The sequence below is a fragment of the Moschus berezovskii genome, chromosome 9 (assembly GCF_049115385.1).
Source record: "Moschus berezovskii isolate FMDL1 chromosome 9, NW_MosBer_1.0, whole genome shotgun sequence".
NCBI lineage: Eukaryota > Metazoa > Chordata > Mammalia > Artiodactyla > Moschidae > Moschus > Moschus berezovskii.
In genome coordinates, this window is record NC_142468.1 from 50,463,678 (window position 1) to 50,490,501 (window position 26,824).

At 38.8% G+C, this 26,824-nt stretch overlaps 1 protein-coding gene across 5 annotated transcripts in view; it reads right to left on the reverse strand.

The window, feature by feature from the left end:
- The window catches only part of ZNF280D (zinc finger protein 280D), a 133,817-nt gene extending 112,190 nt beyond the window's left edge, over positions 1-21,627 (reverse strand). For 2 of the 5 annotated variants that reach the window (XR_008687354.2, XM_055437340.2), the window contains exons 1-3: positions 21,489-21,627; positions 13,145-13,288; positions 1,658-1,703 (exon numbers count right to left, since the gene is read on the reverse strand). Coding sequence is in view for 2 of the 5 variants with exons in the window: in XM_055437340.2 (XP_055293315.2) it covers positions 1,658-1,670 (13 nt within the window). In the remaining 3 variants the exon portion in view is untranslated. The remainder of the gene's footprint in view (positions 1-1,657; positions 1,704-13,144; positions 13,289-21,488) is intronic. The other 3 variants (XM_055437343.2, XM_055437342.2, XM_055437344.2) reach the window with 3 other exon arrangements.
- Between the last annotated feature and the right edge of the window lie 5,197 nt (positions 21,628-26,824).

Here is a 26,824-nt window from a genome sequence, read left to right on the forward strand (position 1 = left end):
AAGTGGAGGTGATGGAATTTCAGCTGAGCTATTTCAAATCCTAAAAGAGGATGCTGTTAAAGTGGCACACTCAATATGCCAACAAATTTGGAAAACTCAGCAATGGCCACAGGACTGGAAAGGTGAGTTTTCACTCCCATCCCAAAGAAAGGCAATGCCAAAGAAGGCTCAAACTACCACACATTTGCACTCATCTCACACGCTAGCAAAGTATTGCTCAAAATTCTCCAAGCTAGGCTTCAACAGTACATGAACCAAGAACTTCCAGATGTTCAAGCTGGATTTAGAAAAGGCAGAGGAACCAGAGATCAAATTGCCAACATCCGCTGGATCATCAAAAAAGCAAGAGAATTCCAGAAAAATACCTATGTCTACTTCATTGACTACACTAAAGACTTTGTCCGGATCAAACTGTGGAAAATTCTTCAAGAGATGGGAATACCAGACCACCTTACCTGCCTCCTGAGAAATCTGTATGCAGGTCAGGAAGCAACAGTTAGAACTGGACATGAAACAACAGACTGGTTCTAAATTGGGAAAGGAGTACGTCAAGGCTGTATATTGTCTCCCTTCTTATTTAACTTACATGCAGAGTACAACATGTGAAAAGGCAGGCTGGATGAAGCACAGCTGGAATCAAGATTGCCAGGAGAAAAATCTGATATGTAGATGACACCACCCTTATAGCAGAAAGGGAAGAAGAACCAAAGAGCCTCTTGATGAAAGTGAAAGAGGAGAGTGACAAAGCTGGCTTAAAACTCAGTATTTAAAAAAAGATCCTGGCATCCAGTCAGGTGATCCAGTCCCATCACTTCATGGCAAACAGATTGGGCAAACAATGGAAACAGTGATAGATTTTATTTTCTTGGGCTCCAAAATCACTGCAGATGATGATTGCAGCCATGAAATTAAAAGATGCTTGCTCCTTGGAAGAAAAGCTATGACAAACCTAGACAGCATATTGAAAAGCAGAGACAATACTTTGCTGACAAAGGTCCGTCTACTCAAAGCCATGGTTTTTCCAGTAGTCCTGTATGGATGGGAGAGTTGGATCATAAAAAAAGCTGAACATGGAAGAATTGATTCTTTTAAACTGTGGTTTGGAAAAGATTCCAAGTCCCTTGGACATTAAGGAGATCCAACCAGTTAATCCTAAAGGAAATCAGTCCTAAATACTTATTGGAAGAGCTGATGCTGAAGCTCCAATACTTTGGCCACCTGATACGAAGAACTGACTCAATGAAAAAGACCCTGATGCTGGGAAAGACTGAAGGCAGGAGGATAAGGGGACAACAGAGGATGAGATGGTTGAATGGCATCACTGACTCAATCAACATGAGTTTGCGCAAGCTCCAGGAGTTGGTGATGGACAAGGAAGCCTGGTGTGCTGCAGTTCCTGGGATCACAAAGAGTCAGTCACGACTGAGTGACTGAACTGAACTGAACACTAGTATCTATCCTAGCAACAACACTTACTTTTTGGCTGAAAACGGTTGCCAGCAATCAAGTTGAAAAGTTGATATTCTGTAAATTGTTATCTAAGTACTGATACATGATATCAGTCAATTTTATGAGTCTCTTTAAGTAAAGCCAAATACTGAAAAATGAAACCTGAAATTCAGAAGTTCTTAGGTCTAATTTTGATCTTCAAACTCACCATGTGACTCCATACAAGGCAGCAAGTTATACCTCAGTTTTCTTTACTATAAAATAAAGATAACTAGCATTAAAGTTGATTTCATTAAATACACACATATTTAACCTTTTTTCCTATAAAAAGCTCAATGTTTAAGTTTGAAGTCTAATAAACATTTAACTCACTCTACATAATTAGTTCATTCTTGAATGAACTCAAATTTATTAAGTAAAATGGTGATTCTATTAAGCCCTTCATATTTGAACAAGTCTGAAATTACTATAGTTTTTAAAAAGCATCCTTCTGTAGAAATGAATAATCACCTCATAGTATACTATTTTAGTAAATCTGAATATTCAGATGCTGACATTAACCTTTAACTGTTACTGAGTCTTCACATTTCAGATATAAATATAATTGTTTCCATAAGAAAACATAATCATAAATCAATGTTAGTTATGTTTTTCTGGGTTTTCTAATCAATGAACTCAAAAGGACAAAAATTAGTTGGATATAGTATTTCATCATAGATTACTTCATTCAAATAATAACTACTCAAACTAATCACAGTCATTTTTTCCTATATGTAAGATAATGGGGCTAAGTTCTAGGGGAAAAACAAAGATAAATAAGTCATAGTACTTGCCTTCAAAAATTCACAATCTATTATGTCTAAAATTCAAAACAAATGTTGCTCAAATAAATTTTCAAAAATTTGAACTGTCTTATTTAAAACAAGAATCTATTTTCTGGATTCCCACACACACAACAGCATACATTTTTTTAAAATATGCAGATATTTTTAAAAATCTCATGTTTTAGTTATAAAGCAAAAAAGGAAAAAATCAGATAACAGAAACCTAAAATATGGAGATACACAGTTAATACAATCTTCACATTCCTCTTTATTCTCAGGCTGACTAAAGCAAATTTTCCTGCATTTTATTCAATAATTTTCAAGTTATTTGGACTGAATTAGACCCCACGAATAAAATTATTATTTTAATTTCAGAAGCTATTGCTATTAAATGTTTAAAATACAAGAACAAGAGACTCTAGTGAATATATAATATTAACTATGAACTAAATTCAGTAAATTTTAATATCAACTACATTCACCAAGTTCTGAGGTTATTCTTTAACTCAGTTATTTGAATAGTTGTAGCCTGCCCCTATACATCAGAGGTATGTATAGATAAATACATACAATCCTTGCTCAGCATTAAAGACCTACTGGTATCAAGAATATAGAATATTCTTTAACAGCTTCAATTACACAGTCTATGAAACTCAAATATAACATTTTTGTTAAGTGATCATAAAAATATCATTTAGTAGAACTTTAAAATTAGTATTCTACAACTGCCTCAGGCTGCAAAAAGAAAAAAAACCCAATGCCATTTCTAAGTTATCCCTCTCTCAAAATAATGCCATTTATGTTATAAACCATGAGCACCCCATCAAAAGACGGGAACTGCTTTTGTTAATTCATATATATATATATATATGACTGTATATATGCAGTTGTAAAATAACTTAATGTAGCTTTTTACAACTGTGTATCCTATAGTATTTTTTCTTTTGGTGAAATTTTAACTGTTAATGTTTTTGGCATTGTGCTTTGTACCATTTATTAAATAAAAATTTAAAAAATATATATATATATATACAAGAGATCAGTAATATATCAATATTCTTGAGGATATACGATGAGCAAAACAAAACAAAATAAAATAAAATTAGTATTCAATTTACAAATATTCAATTAATAAATGACCTGTCCATGTGAACAAGATATCCACTACCTCATGGACAGAGGAGCCTGGTGGGCTACAGTCCATGGGGCTGCAAAGAGTCTGACACAACTGAGTGACAGAGTATGCACGCATGAATATAAAGATGACTTTAAGATGATCTACTTTAATGGCCTGAGGCTCATAGTAGCTACTTATGAACCTCCACTGATACACCAGCAAAGACACTAAAACGTTAGTAATTAGAATTGCAATTTCAGCCAAAAGCTGCACTGTGTAACTGAGTAGCTACTAGCCACATGTGACTATTTAATTAAAACTAAATAAAATTTAAAATTCAGTTCCTCAATTTCACCAACCACACTGCAAATGCTCAAAGCCACAAACATCTGTTGGCTACTGCATTGGAAAGTGCAGCTACAGATTTCTACAGGACAACACTAGTCTAAAGAGTCATTGCCATATTTCATTCTGATCAATATATACTTTCATGGATTCCTTTGGCATGTCAGCCTCTGGAGCATGCCAAAACTATCAAAGTAAAAATCTGTTAGGTCACTACTTCAGAATTTTGGTGGTAAGCCATAGAATTCTATGAAGGCTAAATCAGCTACCACTGAAGTGAAACATCCAACAAAGATATGCAGTGGAAATCTCAAAGCTCCTATAGCTTCTACAGCTCAGACTTAGTTCCAAAATAGCTAGAAAAAGAGAATACACTACACTTCAGCTACTGACTGAGGTAGAAATTTCATGACCATGTTTAATACACTTGTTTCCAAATGAATTCCAAGTAAATGACTTATAAGACTTTTTAGATTATACCACTGTCTTTTGAAGACTGCCTGCATAAATAATTCCTACTTTGTTATTTTTTGTTTCAGATTTTATATATCTAAAATTAAACTATATCTTAAGGATTTTTCCTACAAAAATTTTTAGTCAAAGGAAATGTGAGGTTTAAATTTTTAACTGTTTGAAAATTTTACTTTTAGCCATTGATAAATATCACCTGATGTGATGTCACTGTTAAATAATAAAGATAATGAACTTATTCCTACGTACTCTCTGAAAAAGGAAAAATTAAGCTATTCCACAAACCACAGCTGTAGAGTTTACACATAAAAAGAGGACGAGGCTAGAAGTCAGAAGAACCAAGTCATAGCCCCAGCAGTACCACAACTTTTAGTCCAGTCACCTCACAATTCTCGGTCTCATCTCTCAGTTCAACTGAACGATCCCTAAGGTTAAATTCAGCTTTTTATACTTTACTGTATACTTTAAATATTTACTAATTATGAAATAGTAAAACTTGGTGGAGAACAACAGGTTCAAACTCTGACTCAACCACTTATTAGCTATATGACCTTGGCCAAGTTAGTAATCTCTGTACCCTGCCTACACACACACACACATTTATATATATATGCACATATATGTATATATATATATTTATTTCACAGAGTTATGATGTTAACTCTGGGCTAAATCTCATTTTAAAGAACTGTAAGAACAGATCACAATTTCAGTATCACACTGCAATTTATAAGTTATCATTTGCACATTTAGAAATCACTTTGTCATACGGGATCTTCATTACAGTAGTATTCCTCACAAAAGTTTAGCTTTTATAAAGCTAAATAAACATTCTGGAATGTGGCAGCCAAATCTATCCTGTGATACTTTCATCTTTAAAAAAAAAAAGCATTTATAAACTAGTTAAAACACTTATTAACATAAAAAATGCTAAACCGTCATATGCATATAACACACACCTACAATTTATCAACACTGCTAAATTTGATTTGTCACTTTTCTCCTCTTACAAATTTCCCCCGAAAAATCAAGCATTCACATCATTTCACTGACTTCGAAGTTCTGGTTTATGTTCCATTTTATTTTATAAATAGTTCTTTAGTCTTTGTCATTAATGGCATATTGAAATGGAGGTCTGTAATTTTAGAATTCTAATCCCAAATGAACAGAGCTTTAAGCAGTCAAAGTGGGTTCTTAACTATGAGTAACAATCTAGTATTTCCAATCCTTGTTTTATGATCTCTCAAGAATTTTCAATTATCTCAAAGAGATACTAGAAAATTAATTTTAATCTACTGTTTATTTTCTTAGAATTATACAGTCTTTTGAGGAAGAAGAATCATGTTTAAAACTTATCTTAACATACATCACCTATTGAGTCTATCATGGAAATTAATTTTAATATGATTCAGTCAGTTCAGTTCAGTCGCTCAGTCGTGTCCGACTCTTCGCGACCCCATGAATCACAGCACGCCAGGCCTCCCTGTCCATCACCAACTCCCGGAGTACACTCAAACTCATGTCCACAGAGTCGGTGATGCCATCCAGCCATCTCATTATCTGTCGTCCCCTTCTCCTCCCGCCCCCAACCTTTCCCAGCATCAGAGTCTTTTCCAGTGAGTCAACTCGTCGCATGAGGTGGCCAAAGTATTGCAGCTTCAGCTTTAGCATCAGTCCCTCCAATGAACATCCAGGACTGATCTCCTTTAGAATGGACTGGTAGGATCTCCTTGCAGTATAAGGGACTCTCAAGAGTCTTCTTCAACACCACAGTTCAAAAGCATCGATTCTTCGGCGATCAGCCTTCTTCACAGTCCAACTCTCACATCCATACATGACCACGGGAAAAACCATTGCCTTGACTAGACGGACCTTGGTTGGCAAAGTAATGTCTCTGCTTTTTAAAATATTATCAAGGTTGGTCATAACTTTCCTTCCAAGGAGCAAGCGTCTTTTAATTTCATGGCTGCAATCAGCATCTGCAGTGATTTTGGAGCCCAAAAAAATAAAGTCTGACACTGTTTCCACTGTTTTTCCATCTATTTCCCATGAAGTGATGGGACCAGGTGCCATGATCTTTGTTTGCTGAATGTTGACCTTCAAGCCAATCTTTTCACTCTCCTCTTTCACTTTCATCAAGAGGCTTTTGAGTTCCTCTTCACTTTCTGCCATAAGGGTAGTGTCATCTGCATATCTGAGGTTATTGATATTTCTCCCGGCAATCTTGATTCCAGCTTGTGCTTCTTCCAGCCCAGCGTTCCTCATGATGTACTCTGCATATAAGTTAAATAAGCAAGGTGACAATATACAGCCTTGACGTACTCCTTTTCCTATTTGGAACCAGTCTGTTGTTCCATGTCCAGTTCTGACTGTTGCTTCCTGACCTGCATACAGGTTTCTCAAGAGGCAGGTCAGGTGGTCTGGGATTCCCATCTCTTTCAGAATGTTCCACAGTTTATTGTGATCGACACAGTCAAAGGCTTTGGCATAGTCAATGAAGCAGAAATAGATGTTTTTCTGAAACTCTCTTGCTTTCTCCATGATTAGAAAAGCACAAAATTATTATGTCTAATTTGGCATTCTAAGGCAAGTCACACAAACAGAAACCTTAAATCATAAACAATAAACCTATATATAATTGAGAGACCCACAAAAATTTGGTTTCATAAATTCAGGTACTTAAATAAGAAATTTTATAAATAAAATTATTATAATTTTATTTTAAAACATTAAGCAGATAACATTTTAAATCAGTATTTCCTCCTTTTATGACTTTATCTTGTTAGAAAGCTAAGAATCTATCTTTTTCAGAATCAGTCTAGTTGTTACTGTTAAAAACCAGACTTATTCTTGAAAAGTGTACATTCCAACCAAACAAAACACACAACTGAAAACACCTGACCACTAGCAGCTAAAATACTGCAGACAAAATATTGGGGGATCACAGAAACTCAAAAAAATATTTCATCAAATCTCATCCGATTTCTGAAACACTCTAATTTTTATCTGAATTTTTATTCTGGAATTAGTCACTTCAAGAAATGGAGAAAAGGACCTTAAAAGGGGAGAATATGGATACATGTAGCTTTATTTTTTTTAAATATTTCAAATGTCATTTTACAAAAAGATGACTCATTTAGGAATCTTAAGAGTAAAGATGCAAACAGAGAAGCATTGGGACTCAGTATGAAGGAATAGTGGTCTACAAATGAGATCAGAACAAGGACAGGGAAATTTTAGGTCTTTTAGCTAGGCCAATAAGAAGTTGCCCTAAATATTTCCAAGACTAAGGCTGAAAAAGCAATTCGGCCAGCTTCTCCTGTCCATCTCCTAAACTTCATTCTCTGAAGGTAATCAAAGAATTAACACTTTAATACTCTGAAATCAGGAGAAATCCAGACAGATGTCTTACACATGTAGGGTATCAAAATATGCCACTTTGGCAATTAAGAAGGAAATACCAAAAAAGCTCTCTGCCCTCCCCCTACATGTCTAAAAGCTGAACATGATTTCCCATTGCAAAGGTCTTCCCCTTCCCTTCTCCCACTTCAGGAGGAGGAAAAACTACCATTATCACTGGAAACAGAAAGTCCCTGTCAGATGGCTCTGCACAAACAAATCTTACTAAAATAGTCCTTGTCTTCCATTAATTTCCCCCATACATGTATGTACATTCCCTCAATTTATCACTACTAGAAGCCCAAACCCTTTTTCCCTTGACCTGCCACTTCTCTCCAAATTTATCACCTTTTAAAAAAACAGTATGCTGAAGAAGCTGAAGTTGAACAGTTCTATGAAGACCTACAAGACCTTCTAGAACTAACACCCAAAAAAAGATGTCCTTTTCATCATAGGGGACTGGAATGCAAAAGTACGAAGTCAAGAGATACCTGGAGTAACAGGCAAGCTTGGCCTTGGAGTATAAAATGAAGCAGGAAAAAGGCTATCAGAGTTTTGCCAAGAAAACGCACTAGTCATAGCAAACACCTTCTTCCAACAACACAAGAGACGATTCTACACAGACATAACCATAAACATAACAGATGGTCAACACTGAAATCATACTTTATAATCTTTGCTGATGAAGATGGATAAATTCTATACAGTAAGAAAAACAAAGACTTGGAGTTGACTGTGGCTCAGATCATGAACTCCTTATTGCAAAATTCAGACTTAAACTGAAGAAAGTAGGGAAAACCACTAGACCGTTCAGGGATGACCTAAATCAAATCCTTATAATTATACAGTAGAAGTGACAAATAGATTTAAGGGTTTAGATTTCATAGACAGAGTGCCTGAAGAACTAGGGACAGAGGTTCATAACATAGTACAGGAGGCAGTGATCAAAACCATCCCCAAGAAAAAGAAATGCAAAAAGGCAAAATGGCTGTCTGAGGAGGTCTTAACAAATAGCTGAAAAGAAGAGAAGTGAAAGGCAACAGAGAAAAGGAAAGATTTATCCATCTGAATCCAGAGTTCCAGACAACAGCAAGGAGAGATAAGAAAGCCTTTCTAAGTGGTCAGTGCAAAGAGACAGAGGAAAATAGAATGGGAAAGACTAGAGATCTCTTCAAGAAAATCAGAGCTAGTAAGGGAACATTTCACGCAAAGATGGGCTCAATAAGGACAGAAACAGTAGAGACCTAAAAGAAGTAGAAGATACTAAGAAGAGGTGGAAAGAATACACTATACAAAAAAGATCTTCATGACCCAGATAACCACCATGGTGTGATCCTTCATCTTGAGCCAAACATACCAGAGTGTGAAGTCAAGTAGGCCTTAGGAAACATCACTACAAACAAAGCTAGTGGAGGTGATGGAATTCCAGATAAGCTATTTCAAATCCTAAAAGATGATACTATTCAAGTGCTGTACTCAATATGCCAGCAAACTTGGAAAACTCAGAAATGGCCACAGGACTGGAAAAAGTCAGTTTTCATTCCAATACCAAAGAAGGGCAAGGCCAAAGAATGCTTAAACTACAGGACAATTGCACTCATTTCACATGCAAGGAAAGTAACGCTCAAAATCCTTCAAGCTAGGCTTCAACAGTATGTGAACTGAGAACTTCCAGATGTTCAAGCTAGATTTAGAAAAGGCAGGGGAACCAGAGATCAAATTGTCAACATCCACTGGATCATAGAAAAAGTTAAAGAATTCCAAAAAAACATCTGTTTCTGTTTCATTGACTACACTAAAGCTTTTGACTGTGTGGATCACAACAAACTGTGGAAAATTCTTCAAGAGATGGGAATACCAGACTACCTTACCTGCCTCCTGAGAAATCTGTATGCAGGTATGGAAGCAACAGTAAGAACCAGACATGGAATAACGAATTGGTTCCAAATGAGGAAAGGAGTACGTCAAGGCTATATATTGTCAGCCTACTTATTTAACTTATATTCAGAGTACATCATGCAAAATGATGGGCTGGATGAAGCACAAGCTGGAATCAAGATTGCCAGAAGAAATATCAATAACTTCAGATATGCAGATGACACCACCCTTATGGCAGAAAGAGAAGAGAAACTAAAGAGCCTCTTGATGATGGTGAAAGAGATGAGTGAAAAAGCTGGCTTAATACTCAACATTCAAAAAATGAAGATCCTGGCATCCAGTCCCATCACTTCATAGCAAACAGATGGGGAAATGATGGAAACAGTGACAGATTTTATTTTCCTGGGCTCCAAAATCACGCGGACAGTGGCTGCAGCCACGAAATTAAAGACACTTGCTCATTGGAAGAAGAGCAATGACAAACCTAAACAGCATATTAAAAAGCAGAGGCAAGACTTTACCTACAAAGGTCCATATAGTCAAAGCTATGGTTTTTCCAGTAGTTATGTTCAGATGTCAGAGCTGGACAAATAAAAAAGGCTGAGCACCAAAGAACTGATGTCTTTGAACTGTGGTGCTAGGGAAGACTCTGAAGAGTCCCTCGGATGGCAAGAAAATCAAATCAGTCAATCCTAAAGGAAACCAATCCTTAATATTCATTGGAAGATCTGATGTTAAAGCTGAGGCTCCAATACTCTGGCCACCTGATGGGCAGAGCCAACCACTGGAAAAGACCCTGATGCTGGGAAGGACTGAAGGAAGGAGGAGAAGGGGACGACAGAAGATGAGCTAGTTGGATGGCATCACCGATTCAATGGACCTGAGTTTGAGCAAACTCCAGGAGAGGTGAGGGACAAGGAAGCCTGGCATGCTGCAGTCCATGGGGTCACAAAGAGTCGGACACCACTGAGCAACTAAATAACAACAAACTGGTTTATGCAAAAGAGAACTTATAGACTCCTTTACAGAATTAGTTGTAGGCACATTTTAAACAATGATAGGTAAATCTGGTGTTTCTCTCTCCACCTCTAGGTTTCACTTCCTCTATTCTGATTCTATCCTCAGAAAGGGTCCTTCTATTGTGAAAGACTACAGCAGCTCAGGACCTCCCTGGTGGTTCAGTGGTTAAGAATCTACCTGACAATGCAGGAGACATGGGTTCGATCCCTAGTCAGGAAGATCCCCCGGAGAAGGAAATGGCAATCCACTCCAGTATTCTTGCCTGGGAAAGCCCATGGACAGAGGAGCCTGGTGGGCTACATGGGGTTACAAAAGAGTAGGACACGGTTTAGTGACTAAACAACACCATCACCAAGAACAAACCGCAGTTCCAACTAACACCTTCCAACATTCAAAACATGGACAATGATAAGAGGACCAGCTCTGACTCAGGTTGACTGGCTTGGCTAAAGTCATATGCCCTTCCCTAAACCAACCACTATTGATCCCCCTGGTAACAGACACACAACCACAAGGTAACTACCGGAGGAGAGGAATGGTTCGCCAAGGGAAAATCAACACATATGTTACCAAGGTAAGGGACTTAAGGGTGAATGGATGTTGAGTAGCAAAAACAACAAATGCCCACTGCAGGAATTAGAATTAAAGCTTTGTCCCAAGCAAAAGACTAAGATTTCTAACCTAGAAAAAACATAAGACTGGGGCAGGGGTGGCAAAAATGAAAGCTGTTTACAGATATTTTAAAGTTTGTCATAAGAAAAAAGGCAAGAGGAAGACTTGATCCTGTGGCTCAAGAGATGATAACAACAATAACAACACTGCTAATATTTACTTGTTTTTGAGTAAACCAGAGAATTCCTAGATTGAGCTTAAAAACAACTACTTAGTTCACTACATACTACTATAAGTTATAATAATTATTAAGTTATTATGTATAATAATTATCATTACCATTTGCTAATTAATTAAACACTCATTATTTCATCTAATCCTCAAAAACCTCTATGACACTATTACTATCCTTGCTTTATAGCTGTGGAAATCCAATTATAGAGGTTAAGTACCTTGCCCAAAGAAACACAATTAAGTAGTTGAGCAAGGATTCAAACCCAGGCACTTCAAAGGCCGAAGATTTCAACCACATACTATTTGCCTACAGCAAGAACAAAATCAGAATAATAGGGAGGCAGATTACATACACGAAACAATCAGCAGTTAAAATATCAGGAAATTAGATGAACTTGAGATGTGATAGATCACTAAAGAAAAATGAAAAATTCAAGCATTATGCAATTGAAAACAATCACTTTCAAGATCCCTAAGGATCCTTCAAACTTGAATACTGTAAACATATTCATCTACTATACAAAATTTTTTTGCCTGGACTGAAGGAAAAAGGGAATTTATTATTACTTCAGTTAAAAAAAAAAACTGCCCTAATTGAAAATGTTGAATTATTAAAGTTCATCTTAGGAGTTAGAAATGAAGAATTTTAGTAATCTACCTACTATACCTAAATATTTTCTAGAAACTCTCCAGTACAATGTAACTGTCATCCTTTTGCACTTTTTTCAATGTTTCCCTCTTTCATTCATCATATCTTACCAATTCCTCAGTTCTATAGTCTTCCTTCAAAATATTTCCCACAACCAACCCTGCCTTTCCATTTGTAAGTACTTCTTCAGGCCCTAAGAACTGCACACCTATAGCAACAGATTTACAAGATTCATTTTATATTGTCTCTCAGCATCCAGATTTGCTTTCATCCATTCAATACAAAATCATCAAATTATCAATTCCCTGAAATAATGCTTTTATTGTGTCACTTATCAATTCCAAGCTCAGTAACTACCAATACCGGCAGAGCTGGGTTATCCCAGTGCCAGAGGCTTCCAAAATGCAATGAAGCACAGAATAACCCAAATGCTCTAGGAGCTGGCACTTCCACTAGTAATTGTGCTGCTTGGCTTGCACTGTCTAACCCGAGAAGAGAATACATAATTCTGAGCTAGAAAGGCTGAGCCTGAAGTGAGGGAAGACCAAAGCATCGTATCTTACAAAAAATATGCACTGTACAATGACTGAAATAAACTTTTTCTAAGACTCAATTTTCTCATCTATAAAGGACACCCATCTCCAAAAAGCATTAGTTTTGAGGATGAAATATAATCATGAAACACATTATAATCAACAAAACACTACGTTAAAAAAAATGAAATGAACCTTGTACCTTATTTTATGTCCTTGGATATGTTCTAGTGTCTCCCAGTTTAGAGTCTATGGGAACTTGAATAGAATTTGTATCCTACTATTGTGTGAAAATTGTATAAATCTTAATTACGTTGAACTGGTTCATAGTGCTTTTCAGGTCTACTATATTCTTCTACTTTTCTATATATTTATTCTATTAATTTTTGAGAGTTTAATATTGAAACTCCAACTAAAAATCTTACTTTATATATTTTTAAAAAATTGTAAACTACAGTGGAACTATATTCTGTATTTTTCAAGTCTCCTATAAATGCATTATTATACTTTCAAAATTTTAAAAATTTTAAATAAAGAAATGAAAGATTAGAAAGATATCTTCCTCTCTAAAGAACATGAATACTAACAATGTAGTGTCAATTTTCTTATTTACCTTTTACTATTCAATAAAGTTGGGAGATTATTTATTTTTCCTCATGGAATTTAACAAAGCCACTTCCATGCTGTACTTTTTCCTTAAGGACCTTTCTATCAGCAGTCAGCAATCCAAAAGTTGAAAGTCAGATAATCTTAAACCCTAAACAGGAAAAGCAAAATGAGTAAGTAAACAAAGAGATAGGGATTAGGATATATCTAAAATTCCCAGACTGCTCCCAAACCCTCCAGGTTTTGCTTCTCAAACTTGCCAAAGGTTAAGAACAAATACCTACAAAATAAGGAGTACAGGATAAAGCCTTAGAAACAAGGAGCAAATTATGTCATAGACTAACAATATTTGCATTGGTTAATATCCCTCAACAAACATTCACGTCATGCTGAAGAAATCAAATCTGGCGGAAAAAAACCCAACAGTGTAGTTGATTTTCTAAGGATGAAACCTACAAACTCAACCTGAGAAATTTAAGAAATATATATTAATTTACTTAAAAGTGACTATAACAAACCCACTGCATATTAACACAAATACGTTTATGAAAAATAGCTGTATTTTCCAAAACAATAATTTAGAGGATGGCACTGTTTTCCATTTCTGCAAATCTTATTAATTTTAATACCTGTGTTCAGAGGCAGCTGGATTCCCTCATCTGCTTCTGTATTCAATCTGTTATACTACCTTGTTCTATTGAAGTGAGGGAAATACAGCTTCATAGGATGTTAATATTAATAGATACATGGTAAAGGGAAGGCCTTGTAGAACCCTTACTTCATTAGTGAAGGAATGCAAAGAAGTGTAAAACCTATAATGGTAGTAGGAGGCAAGCAGTTTTCATGTGTGAGCTGGAAGGCAGTATAACTCTGTATCTTACCATGCAAATTAACCAAAAACCTTCGGCATACTATCAGAGTCCATAGGAACAGTTTCAGTTTTAATTTTCTTTCTTTAGCAGTTCTAGTTTTAAAAATTGACATTTTATGAATTCCATTGTTTCCGAGAGATCTTCAAACAACAAAGGGAAATGTTACTTATTACCTTAAAATAGAATAAAACTCATTCTATCTTATAATTACTATTTACTTTTATAAATCTAAGATACATTATGGAATCTGAGTGGTATTATTTTTCCTGCACCTTAAAATATTTTGCTAATTCCTTCATCCTAGGTGTTATTTCACCACTGAGCATCAATTTTTCCCAACTATGCTTTTTAAAAAAAAACTAAAATAATAAAACAGAAGAATGATTTAACTGCCTAGAAGGATAATGCAAAAGTGAAATAAATCATCACTAATACATTATGCTTTGCCTTTCTCCTCTTCTTTTGAGTTTTCCTATTGTTTGGCACAAAATACTGCATCAGCTTCCAAAAAGGTATAGAAGACTGGAGGCATTATCTTTGTAGTCTGTGTCAGGAAGGAAAGACTTTACTTCTACCCTTTTAGGATGCAGTATCTTTGGCCTGTGAATTAAATTAACAAAAGACAAGTCAACAGGAGAAAAAACACATTTTTATTAATATTTACATACACTAGAGTTCACAGGAAAGAAGTAAAACTCAAAGAAGCAGTTAGATTCAGAGTATATATCATTTAAACAAAGGAAAGGGAATTGGGGCTTTAAGAGACAATAAATTGTGTGTGGGGGGAGATTAGCAACTATGTGGTAGAACTAATGGAAGGTAAGGGTTATTTTAGTTGAGTCTGTTTATGCAAACTCATCTCAGTATCAACTCTCCATCTTAAATAGTAAGAGTCACTCTTCCCATTCTGGCAGGGTGATGAGAAAACCTTCAAAAAAGAAATGTATGTCCTGCTTTTAGGCAGTTTATGTGGGGGGAGGGGGTTGGTGACGACTCTTACTGCAATTCCACATTTGTTGAGCCTCAATTACCTTCCACTCAAAATAATCCTTATGTCAAAGTGGCATATTTTAGACGGCAGATCCTTCATCAGCTTCTAGTATTCATTGACTATGGTTAAGAACTCAGAACTTGGGGGCTTCACCGGTAGCTCAGTTGTAAAGAATCCACTTGCCAATGTAGGAACCATGGGTTCGATCCTCGGTCCGGAAAGATCCCACATGCCACTGAGCAACAAAGTCCATGTCCCACAACTACTGAGCCTGTGCTCTAGAGCCTTGAAACCTCAACTACTGAAGCCCACGTGACCCAGGTTCAGCAACAAGAGAAGCCACTGCAATGAGAAGCCCACACACCACAACCAGAGATCAGCCCCCACTCAGTGAAACTAGAGAAAAAGCCCTCGAAGCAACAATGGTCCAGTATAGCCAATAAATAAAGAACTCAGAACTTTTAATTTTCTGTCCATAATGGAACAGAAGAAAACTGAGGAGACATTTCAAAATTATTAGATGAACCTAAAGAAGCACTTCAGACTGTAATAATGAATGACAGTGAAATTTGGGAACTCTCAGGCTAAGTCTAGATTAGACTAAGTCCCTAGACAGATTTTCTCAAACTCAAAAATGAGTAAACAATATATTTCTAAAAACTAAAAGGAAATACAGTATTCTCATTCAGCAGGAAAGGCTTCATCATGCAAAATTTTTATAAGAATGCAAAAGGACATGTGACAGTATTCTTTCATCCTTCATGTCTGTGGGCTAAAATTTAACTTGATACAGTTCTTAAGTGGAGAAGTATTAAATGCAGATGTATACAATGGTGACTAGAAAGAAACAGGCAATGCACAGAAATTTTTAATTCACTGGATTATTCTAATTGGTGTCTACAAATCTAAACCTGGAAATACCTTGCAATTAGGAAGTAAAGATGGCCATTTTCCTTTCAGCAAAATTTTAAACCATACAAGTTTTCAAAAAATTATTGAAGTATTGCATTTGAGGATGCACACTGCAAAAAGAAGACCCAGAAGAAATTATAAGAACGAACCTACTAGGGAAATATTTGAAATCTCAAATCACAATGTCCCAGATTCATGTATGACAGTTGAAGAATTAGTCACAAGCAGGCAATGTTGCCTATTTTAAGTAAACTTTAAACCTGGAAAACACAGACTAAAACTCTAAGCAACGTATGACAGTGTAACACTGTAAGCTTGAAAAATGCACAGAATGATTCAGAAAAGGGATGAGAGCAGAACCAAGAGCATCTCAAGAACTAACAAAAGAATCTGAAAATTCTGTCAGAAATAAAACTTGTGACAAATTTTTTGTAAGTTTAGAATTGTCTTAGTATTATCTATCAAGAAACTTTCCTTAGTTGGCAGTATCAGACAGAACAAGGCTGAATTTCTGTGAAATTTCACAAAGGAAAAGCAAGAGAAGTTAATTGAATATAATCTGGTTTTCAAACATATTTAATGATTCTTACTGCCCTAAGAAAAATTAGTACTCTCAGGACTTCCCTGGTGGTCCCATGGTTAAGAATCCACCTTCTAACTTAGGGGACATGGGATCAATCCCTGGGTGGGGGACTAAGATCCCAGATGGCACAACTAGAGAAAGCCCACACAGTACACAACCAAAAAATTTAAATATATAAAATAATTTTAAAATTAAAAAAAAAAAAACAACTAGAACTCTTCTCAGCTCAATGCATTCTCAAGGATCAATGAGTTTTTTTAAATCCTGTATAAGTTAACCTGGAGAAAGTTATATAAAAAGACTAAAGGAGGGATAGATATGATTAAGAAAGTCAGGACCTATCCATGAGCTGAACAACACAGGGTTTAGGCCCTGCTCAGTTGACAATCAGTGTGTAATAGTTGGTGCCTCTGTATGCACGATTCCAGATACTTGGGATTCAACCCAACTGCTGATCATATAATACTGCAGCATTTTTACTGAAAAAGAAAATCCACGTGGACCTGAAGTTCAAACTCATGCTGTTCAAGGGTCAACTATACTTAAAAAATGACTTGAAGATGATGGCCTATGACTAATATTACTATCATTATACGAAGAAAGTTTCAATTACAAAACCAGAAGTTACCAAGAACATTCCTCACGCAACTAGGAAAAGCACTTATGGGAATTATAAGAGAACTCTATCTCACCTTCTAACCAAAATAGTCTAAGGTCTAAGTGGGAAGAATAAAGGAAGATGCTCTGTGAATAAAAAACTGAAAAAAAAAAAAAATCATGTTACAAACAGTATTTGTCAAGAGAACTCAAATGTGATGCATATTAATTGTAGGGTAGTATTTGATTCATGAAATGTATTTTTTATTTCTTATTTCTAAGTACACACAAAGAAATGTTATGTTGAAATTCTTATTAAAAGTTCAAATGAGTTGTTTTACATCATTCCCTTGCTGTTGTTTAGTCGCTGTCATGTCCAACTTTTTGCAACTCCATGGAATGTAGTCCTCCAGACTCCTCCATCCATGGGATTTCCTAAGCAAGAATACTAGAGTGCGTTGTCATTTCCTTCTCCAGGGGATCTTCCCAACACAGGGATTGAACCTGCATCTTCTGCACTGGCTGGCAGGTTCCTTACCACTGAGTCACCAGGGAAGCCCACATTACCCTTCTATCCTTCTGTAAATTATATTCAAATTACATGATGATATAAAATTATATAAAACAGTTTAAAATATTTTAAAAAATAATTCCTTTTGACCTAGAAAATAAAGATTGATAATAATTTTTCCTGGTACAATGAGAATTAAAAGAATCCTTAAAACAACTACTTTGCAAAAATCAATAAAAATTTCAAGCACATATTTTTGATACAAGTTACCAAGTAAATCAAGTCATTATATATATCTTTAAAACAATTTGACTGAAAATCAAGTATTTTTGAGTATCCTAAAGCAGGAAAAATAAACTATTCAGGACTATATAATTAGTGAGTATGTCATAAATATTTCTCATCATTCAAAAGTTATTTCTGAAATAACAAAATATGTTGTCAACAATCTCCAATTTCCTGTCATCTAAAAATATCATTTACTTTCTACTTTAAAAAAATTGCTATCCCATGTAGGTATAGCCCCTGCCCAATTACTATAGAAAAAGAAATCTTGGTATAGTTCTAAATAAAAAAAGAACAGTACAGTAAAGAAGTGCACAAAATGATTTATTCATTTTCTTTGACCTCCTCGCCCCTACTAAGAAAGCCAATGCTGAGTAGCAAAACACTAGACTCAAAAGCAGGACTGGACCAGATAGCCTAACTGGAAAGAATGAGTTTTAACTGGGAAAGCTATGGTTTGTAGTCTTCAACACAGAACTTTCTATTTCTCAAAGCTCACTACTGCTATGAGGGTCTTCAGCAAACTTTCAAAGGAAGCAAAGTTTAGTATCTACTTTCTGTCTCCTCTTCCCTATCCACTGTAGGCTCTGATGCCAACTGGAGCAGCAATTCCAAGATCTCTAAACTAGGTAAGTCAGTTCTATCCTTCAAAACTGCTCCCCTCCTTCATTCTCAAACATCCATTTCTAGAGGATTGCTCCCTACTGTGTTATCAGATCACTGCAGTTAAATTCATACCAAATACTAACGCCAAAATATCAACCCACAGATTATCTGCTAATTGCAAAGGGAAATGCTTACAATGGACAGACAGTCTGTCACCATCTTACCCAAGAGATCAAATTTAGGATTACCAACAGGATAACTCCACTTTATGTGCCTTCTGATGTTGTATAAGGTGAAGCACACTGCATGACTTGTGAAGTATTTTTGCCAAAATTATTTAGCCTGATCTACTCAAGCCTTTCGGAGAAGGCAACAGCAAGCCACTCCAGTACTCTTGCCTAGAAAATCCCATGGACGGAGGAGCCTGGTAGGCTGCAGTCCATGCGGTCGCTACGAGTCAGACATGACTGAGCGACTTCACTTTCCCTTTTCACTTTCACACATTGGAGAAGGAAATGGCAACCCACTCCAGTGTTCTTGCCTGGAGAATCCCAGGGACGGGGGAGCCTGATGGGCTGCTGTCTATGGGGTCACACAGAGTCGGACACGACTGAAGTGACTTAGCAGCAGCAGCAGCAGCAACTCAAGCCTTTAGATTAGACCTAACTTCAAGTTTGTAGAAAATATAGGGAATACAGGATACAATTAAACCCCATGAGGAAGAAACTGTCAGTAAAATACGGAACGTAGGTTATTCTACAAGCCTATGGCCTGATCTCTTCAAAATGTCAATGCCATTAAAAAAAAAAAAAGGTAACTAACACAAATGGAATGCATGATTGGATACTGGTTCCAAAATATATGACTAAAAAGAACATTTTGAGGAGAACAGGGAACATATGAAGAACATGAGAGTACATATTACCTACACACATTAGATTGTCAGGGATTGCTGCTGCTGCTGCTGCTAAATCGCTTCAGTCGTGTCCGATTCTGTGCAACCCCATAGATGGCAGCCCACCAGGCTCCCCTGTCCCTGGGATTCTCCAGGCAAGAATACTGGAGTGGGGTGCCATTTCCTTCTCTAATGCATGCGTGCATCCTCAGTCACTTCAAGTCGTGTTCAACCCTGTGCAACCCTATGGACAGCAGCCCACCAGGCTCCTCTGTCCACAGGATTCTCTAGACAAGAATACTATCAGGGATTATGTAGGAATTATTCTTAACTTTAAGTGTGATTATGATATTGTCTATACATACTGACACATATACAGTACTTAAGTGTGAACTGCCATGATGTATGGAATATGCTTTGAAAATGTTCACCAAAAGTAACGCTGAGATAAGTAATGTGGCAAAATAGTAACAACTGTAAAAACTAGGCGGTAGATATGAGGGCTCAACCCGGCTATTCCATCAACTCTTCAATGGTGGGTTCGGGGGGAAGAATAACATGAAAATTTACATTAACGAAAAGTTATAAAGCTAAGACATGAACTCTTAAAAATGCAAAGGAAAGGGCAACTGAATATTCTTTCTTAAATTTTGCAGGTGAGCCTATGCTCTCTTCTCACCTCATTCTCACAAAAAAAAAAATAAACAGTTAATTGCACACTCAATGAGGAATAAGAAGACCTAAGATTCAAGAAATGGCTCTATTGCTTCCTAGCCATGACTTCATTCAAGACCTCTCACCCTGAGTTCTCCTTCCTCACCTGCAAAATCAGTTCCAGCATCACATATCACTGTAGAAGGGGTTAGGAGATACATATCGGAAGGTAGCAATGATCGATACAAAGGCAGGACACAATATTACTGGTATTTGTACTGATACTTTAAAACATCGAGAGCACAAAGGCCCAATTTAATTCTCTAAGCACATCAGTGCCTTGGTCACAGGCACAGTAAGTTTCTGCTTAAAGACAGCCTGAATAGGAAAACCAATCCCCCAAAGCAGGACACCTCACAACTGCAGAGGTGGCTTTTTGTGCTTTCAATCGGTTCTGTTTCAATTTTTTGTTTAATGGTTTAATGCCGCTAAAAGATGTCAAATTCTTAACACACAGTTACAAACTGAAAACAATAAATAAATCAGGTTTAGGTTCACAGAATTTTTTTTTTAAACTAACAACTCTTGGTAAACAAAGAGAAGCCCCCGGACGAAGGTCTCGCGTGCTTGCAGAAGCGGGTTCACTTTGACGTTTCTCCTCTCTAGTCAACCGTTCCATAAAAGCGTTAACACTTGAAATAAGTCGGGAATTCCGAACTCCCACCATCTCTAGAGCAGGATAAAACCTCAGAATGAGATCATTCTTTCCATCTCAGAAGTGGAACCTGCAAGCTCCGTTAGGAAATTGTGTATCAATCAAGTCCACGTTTCTCCTCAGCGCCCCTCTCCTGTAGACAATAACGGGACGTCTAGGGCAGAGCGGAGAAGCCCTCTGACAAGAAGGCGGATGTGAGCCGGGAATGACTGGTCACCTGGGCGGGGGAACCTGGGCCCTAAGGCCCACGAGGCCTCAAAGTTCGGCAGCCCCTTTGGTCTCTCTGCCTCCGATTGACGAGACTCGGGGGAGAGCCGAAGCGAGAGGCGCACAGGTTCCTGGCAAACAGCAGCACAAAATATACGGAAGGCCAAGGGAGGAGCCTCCAGAGAGAAAAACCCAAACCAGACCAGGGGCAACAAGCCCTGAGGGGCGAGGCGGGGCGGGAAGGCGACAGCGGCGGCCTGCGCGGCCCTGGCCTGCCACCCGGAGTCGGCTGCCGCGTCGCGCCGGTGTCCCTCCCCCGCCGGGGCCGGCGCAAGATGGCGGTCCGGCCGTCGCCGCGCAGCCGGTCCCCTCCCCCGCGCCCTGGGCGCTCCCGGCGACCCGCGCCGGCCTCGACACCCCCAGCCCGGCGCCCCCGGAGTGAGGCGGCGCAGGCCGCGCGGGAGGGCCTCTGCCTGCTGCAACGCGGGGCGGGCGTGGGCGGGCGGGGGCGGGGGGCGCTTACCGTGAGCGGAGCGGATCGGCCTGACTGGGGCCCTGAGGAGGAGGAGAAAGAGGAGGAGGAAAAGGAGGAGCACGAAAAACTACACGGCGGCGACGGCGGCGGCTCCCATTGCGGAGCAGGCGGCCGAGCCGTGGGCAGGGGGGGCTCTCGTGGAGGCAGCGCGCTGCCTCATGGGTAGGCTCCGGGTCAGCCTCTGCACGTCCGGACTCCCTTTCTTCTCGCCGACGCGGGAGGCGGGCGCGGGCATGTGCACCGCGTCGCGGGCCCTCGAAGGAGCCGGCGGCTCTCCACGCGCGAGCCGCCTCCGATTGCCAGGGTCTGGGTCGGGGTAGGAGCGGTCGTGGGTGCCACCTACTCGCTGGCCAGCAATCCCGAAATCGGGGCCGTATCGAATCTGAAGACGTGGAAACGCGAGTTCCAGGACCTCCCTGTGTGTAACAGCTAGTTTTCCCTGAGCTTGGAAAGTAAGGTCTAGGAAGAGAGGCGCCATTAAAAAGAAGTACTGTGCCTGAGCGGAGACGACACACAAGATGAGAAAAAGAAGTAGAGAAGGTTCTTTTAATAATTGGTTAATTTTGCCAAATTTGTTTCAAACACGCGATTTTTGCTTCGGTCTCCTTTAATTCCTAGCTTCCATGGGTGCTTGTGATAACTTAAAAAACGAAAACAAATACAAAAGATACGTGCATTTACAAGAACACCTGCTAAGATACTGGTTGCACAAATACTTGCAAAACATTGTACTCTGATCTGTAAAGAAAGTTTATTCTCCCAGTTGTCCTCACAAGATCGATGACAGTAGTGATCTAGCTCTCAGGAGTGATCTGAATTAGAAATCTTGCCTTGTTAGATCCTTAATATACACCAATCACTGCACTCACCATTCAGCCACTGGATCGTACATTTGAATCAGTTTCTTTTTTCTCAACCAGACTGTCCCCAGCGTTTAACGTTGCAGTTTTTTCCTTATTGATTACCACTCCCAGGTCAGTCTTCCCGCAAAACCACTTGAATTAGCCCTCGAAACCTGGAATGGCTACAGACGACTATGACCGACTCCTCTCCCCGCTGGGCCAGGGACAGTCTACCCAGCTTTCCCTTTCTTGTTGGCACTGAAAATAAACTTTATAGGAAAAGACAGAATAAGCAAAATGGCAAACGTGGAAAGCTGAAAGTTCAAAAATTTGGGGGCATTCTTAACTCATATTTCAAATGTTTCAAATACAGTTCCTAATGGTTAGCAAAGGTTAGTTACAATATGACAGTGAGCTTAAGATTTCACTCTGTTTCTATAATCTGGTCCTCAGTTTGCAGAGACAGAAACTTAATGTTTTTCACCTCCAGAGCTAATTTAAATCCAGTGGAATGATTTATGCCAACTAAACTTACTAAAGACTGATGTATAAACAAAAAAATCCTATTTATTCCTCCCCCGCCTCTGGTGAAAAACAGCTGCAATGAAAACCAGAAAACTGTGTACACATTTTTACTCAAAAGGAACGTTTCCATAAGAAGCCACATTTTAAAGGTTGTCTGGTGAGAGTATGAAATCAACAAACTGGATGACTTATTTCACTATTCATTCTCAAAACTCTAGGCTCAGATCTAGAACACAACTATCTTAGTTCTCTTGACACTGTCCACACCTTCCCATCATTAAAAGTGCTTCCTCTGACTTGTATTTTCTGCCCCTTTAAATTCTGTACATGCTAAGTATCCTCATAGTACTCATTCTCCTTAAGTGAATCATATGCCACTCTTCCCTAACTGTAATGGGTATAAGTGATTTCCCACCTCTTCCACAACTCCATTGTTTTCACCCAGATTTAGGCAAAATAATCACCACCCCAGCTACAGGAATATTGCCTCTAACTTAAAAAGATCAGAATACCCTTCCCTCCCTTGAACCAGTTACTGTATCATAAATCAATCAGAGTAAAGACCAGGACTTCTGTTTGATTGTGAACAAAAGAGAAGTTCTTTCTTTCTCTGAATGATGTGGCATTAGAATGTGAATACCAGAAGAGGTACAACCTTTCTCGTGTGTGTGCTGCTGAGAGCCAACTGAGAGTAAAGCTAACGTGGAGGAGGAATGTCTGGGCAAATATATCATAGAAAAAATAAGTCAATCCCTGAGAGCATCATAAACTTCCAAAATCAAACCCAACCTGAATCCCATTCTACTGCTAGACTTCTCTGTTATATGAGCCAATGAATTCCCTTTTCTGTTTAAGCTAAAGGGGTACAAAATAAGCCACTGTGGCATAAAAATTATTTTTAGTTAAAGGTGTTAAAGTTCCTGAAATCCCTTATCTAGCTAAAAGCAGAACCTCCCAAAAGAAGTCAATTGTCATGTATCTCCTCCCAGGAAGCAACTAGGGAAGACTGACTCATCACTGGATACTATGAGAAATGTCACCACACCTAAATAGAGATTGTCATAAAACCATGGTATCTTCTATCTATTCTTTAAGAACCCATTTATCTCTCCTAAAAGTTGTTTGTTTTCCCATAAATGCCTTCTCTCCCCCAACCCACTTCTAAGAAGTTGTTTTCATATAAGTGCCTTTCTCCACCTCCCCTTTGTCTATTAAAATAGTGTATAAGCCCCAAATTTTAGCTACCCATTTGAGTCACATCTCTTTGTGAACTCCCATAAGCGGTATGTGTTTAAAATCTTTTCTCTTGCTCACCTGTCTCTTGTCAGTTTAATTTGTGTGTGAGTGTGTGCAGTTGTTCAGTCACCTCCAAGTCTTTGTGACCCCATGGAATGTAGCCCGCCAGGCTCCTCTGTCCATGAAATTTTCCAGGCAAAAACACTGGAGTAGGGTTGCCATTTCCTCCTCCAGAGGATCTTCCCAACCCAGAGATCAAACCCGTGTCTCCTTCGGCTTCTGCATTGGCAGGCAAATTCTTTACCACTGAGCCACCCGGGCGGAGAAGGCAATGGCACCCCACTCCAGTATTCTTCCCTGAAAAACCCCATGGACAGAGGAGCCTGGTAGGCTGCAGTCCATGGGGTCGCTAAGAGTCGGACACGACTGAGCGACTTCACTTTCACGCATTGGAGAAAGAAATGGCAACCCACTCCAGTGTTCTTGCCTGGAGAATCCCAGGGATGGGGGAACCTGGTGGGCTGCTGTCTGTGGGGTTGCACAGAGTTGGACACGACTGAAGCGACTTGGTGGTGGCAGCAGAGCCACCTGGGAAGCCCAGTTTAACTTGCTGCTGCTGCTAAGTCACTTCAGTTGTGTCCGACTCTGTGTGACCCCATAGACGGAAGCCCACCAGGCTCCCCCTTCCCTGGGATTCTCCAGGCAAGAACACTGGAGTGGGTTGCCATTTCCTTCTCCAATGTGTGAAAGTGAAAAGTGAAAGTGAAGTCGCTCAGTCGTGTCCAACCCTTAGCGACCCCACGGACTGCAGCCTACCAGGCTCCTCCATCCATGGGATTTTCTAAGCAAGAGTACTTGAGTGGCTTGCCATTGCCCTCTCCGAGTTTAACTTGCAGGCCCCTCCAAATCTAAATATAAGAGAGTAGAGAAATTGGCTTTCCTACCTGATAAAACCACTATTAGTTTGGTTTTCTTTATCTGCAACTAAAAGCATCCTAACAGTAGGGACAGGATAAATATTTACCATCTTATTTTCTTTTGTGTATCCAGGAAATCCACATTTCCTAGCTCCCTTACTTCTACTTCAGGCTGTGTGACTGTTTCTGGCCAGTGGAATATAAACAGAAGCAGTGATTGCCTAATCTAAACCTGACCCTTAAAACCTCCAGTGATTTATAGTTCCTTTTTGTTTTTCATATATCGGTCAGTCATATACGGAAAACTCTGAGGAACTAAGGAATGGCAGTAATACTAAATGGAAGGACCCTGGGTCTCTTAATAATTGCACAGAGCATATTCACTTCATCAATCCTCATTGTACTGTTTACAGCAAAACATACATCTTTATTGGGTTAAGACACTAGGCTTTTAGACTTGTTGGTTACACTAGTAACAATCACCTACCATGATTAATAATAGAAATGGTAGCCTACTGTAACAAAAATCTAAAATATGTGGCATTAGTTTAGCAGAGCAGTCATGTAGGAAATAATGAAACATAGTAGGCTGAATAACTGTAGATTCATATCAAGCAGTGGCAAAACTGTTGCCTACAATATGTCAGAAAGCAGATCAGAACAAATACATCATTTGTAGCTCTAAGGGAAGAACTCAGAAAGCAGTATTAATGGTGGATGTTGGTGATTTCTTTACGTGATTAGAAGGGTATTACTAGAAAGAGATTAACATCCGTCCATCCGTTCAGTCACTCAGTCGTGTCCGACTCTCCGCGACCCCATGAATCACAGCACGCCAGGCCTCCCTGTCCATCACCAACTCCCGGAGTTCACTCAGACTCATGTCCATCGAGGCGGTGATGCCCTCCAGCCATCTCATTCTCTGTCATCCCCTTCTCCTCCTGCCCTCAATCACTCCCAGCATCAGAGTCTTTTCCAATGAGTCAACTCATCACATGAGGTGGCCAAAGTATTGCAGTTTCAGCTTTAGCATCAGTCCTTCCAATGAATACCCAGGATTGATCTCCTTTAGAATGGACTGGTTGGATCTCCTTGCAGTCCAAGGGACTCTCAAGAGTCTTCTCCAGCACCACAGTTCAAAAGCATCAATTCTTCGGCGATCAGCTTTCTTCACAGTCCAACTCTCACATCCATACATGACCACGGGAAAAAACATAGCCTTGACTAGACGGACCTTGGTTGGCAAAGTGATGTCTCTGCTTTTTAATATGCTATCAAGATTGGTCATAACCTTCCTTCCAAGGAGTAAGCATCTTTTAATTTCCTGGCTGCAATCAGCATCCGCAGTGATTTTGAAGCCCAAAAAATAAAGTCTGACACTGTTTCCACTGTTTTCCCATCTATTTCCCATGAAGTGATGGGACCAGATGCCATGATCATAGAAGACAATTAACCAATTGACAAACAGAAATGAAAGGAAATAGATAGAATCTAGCATTTTGGGGACTTGCAGGGTTTGAAAACACAATACTTCTACATTCCAAAGAGAAAGGGATGTGATTTAATAGGCTTTGCGCAAGGAAGCCCCAGTAAGGTTTGAAAAAAATGACTCAGACCTTAGGCAAGAACAGATAGCTCCTTTATTTCAGATAAAGATAGCACTTATTCTTTTGATAGCCTCAAGGTCAGTTCAGTTCAGTTCAGTCGCTCAGTCGTGTCCGACTCTCAGCAACCCCATGAATCACAGCACGCCAGGCCTCCCTGTCCATCACCAACTCCCGGAGTTCACTCAAACTCATGTCCA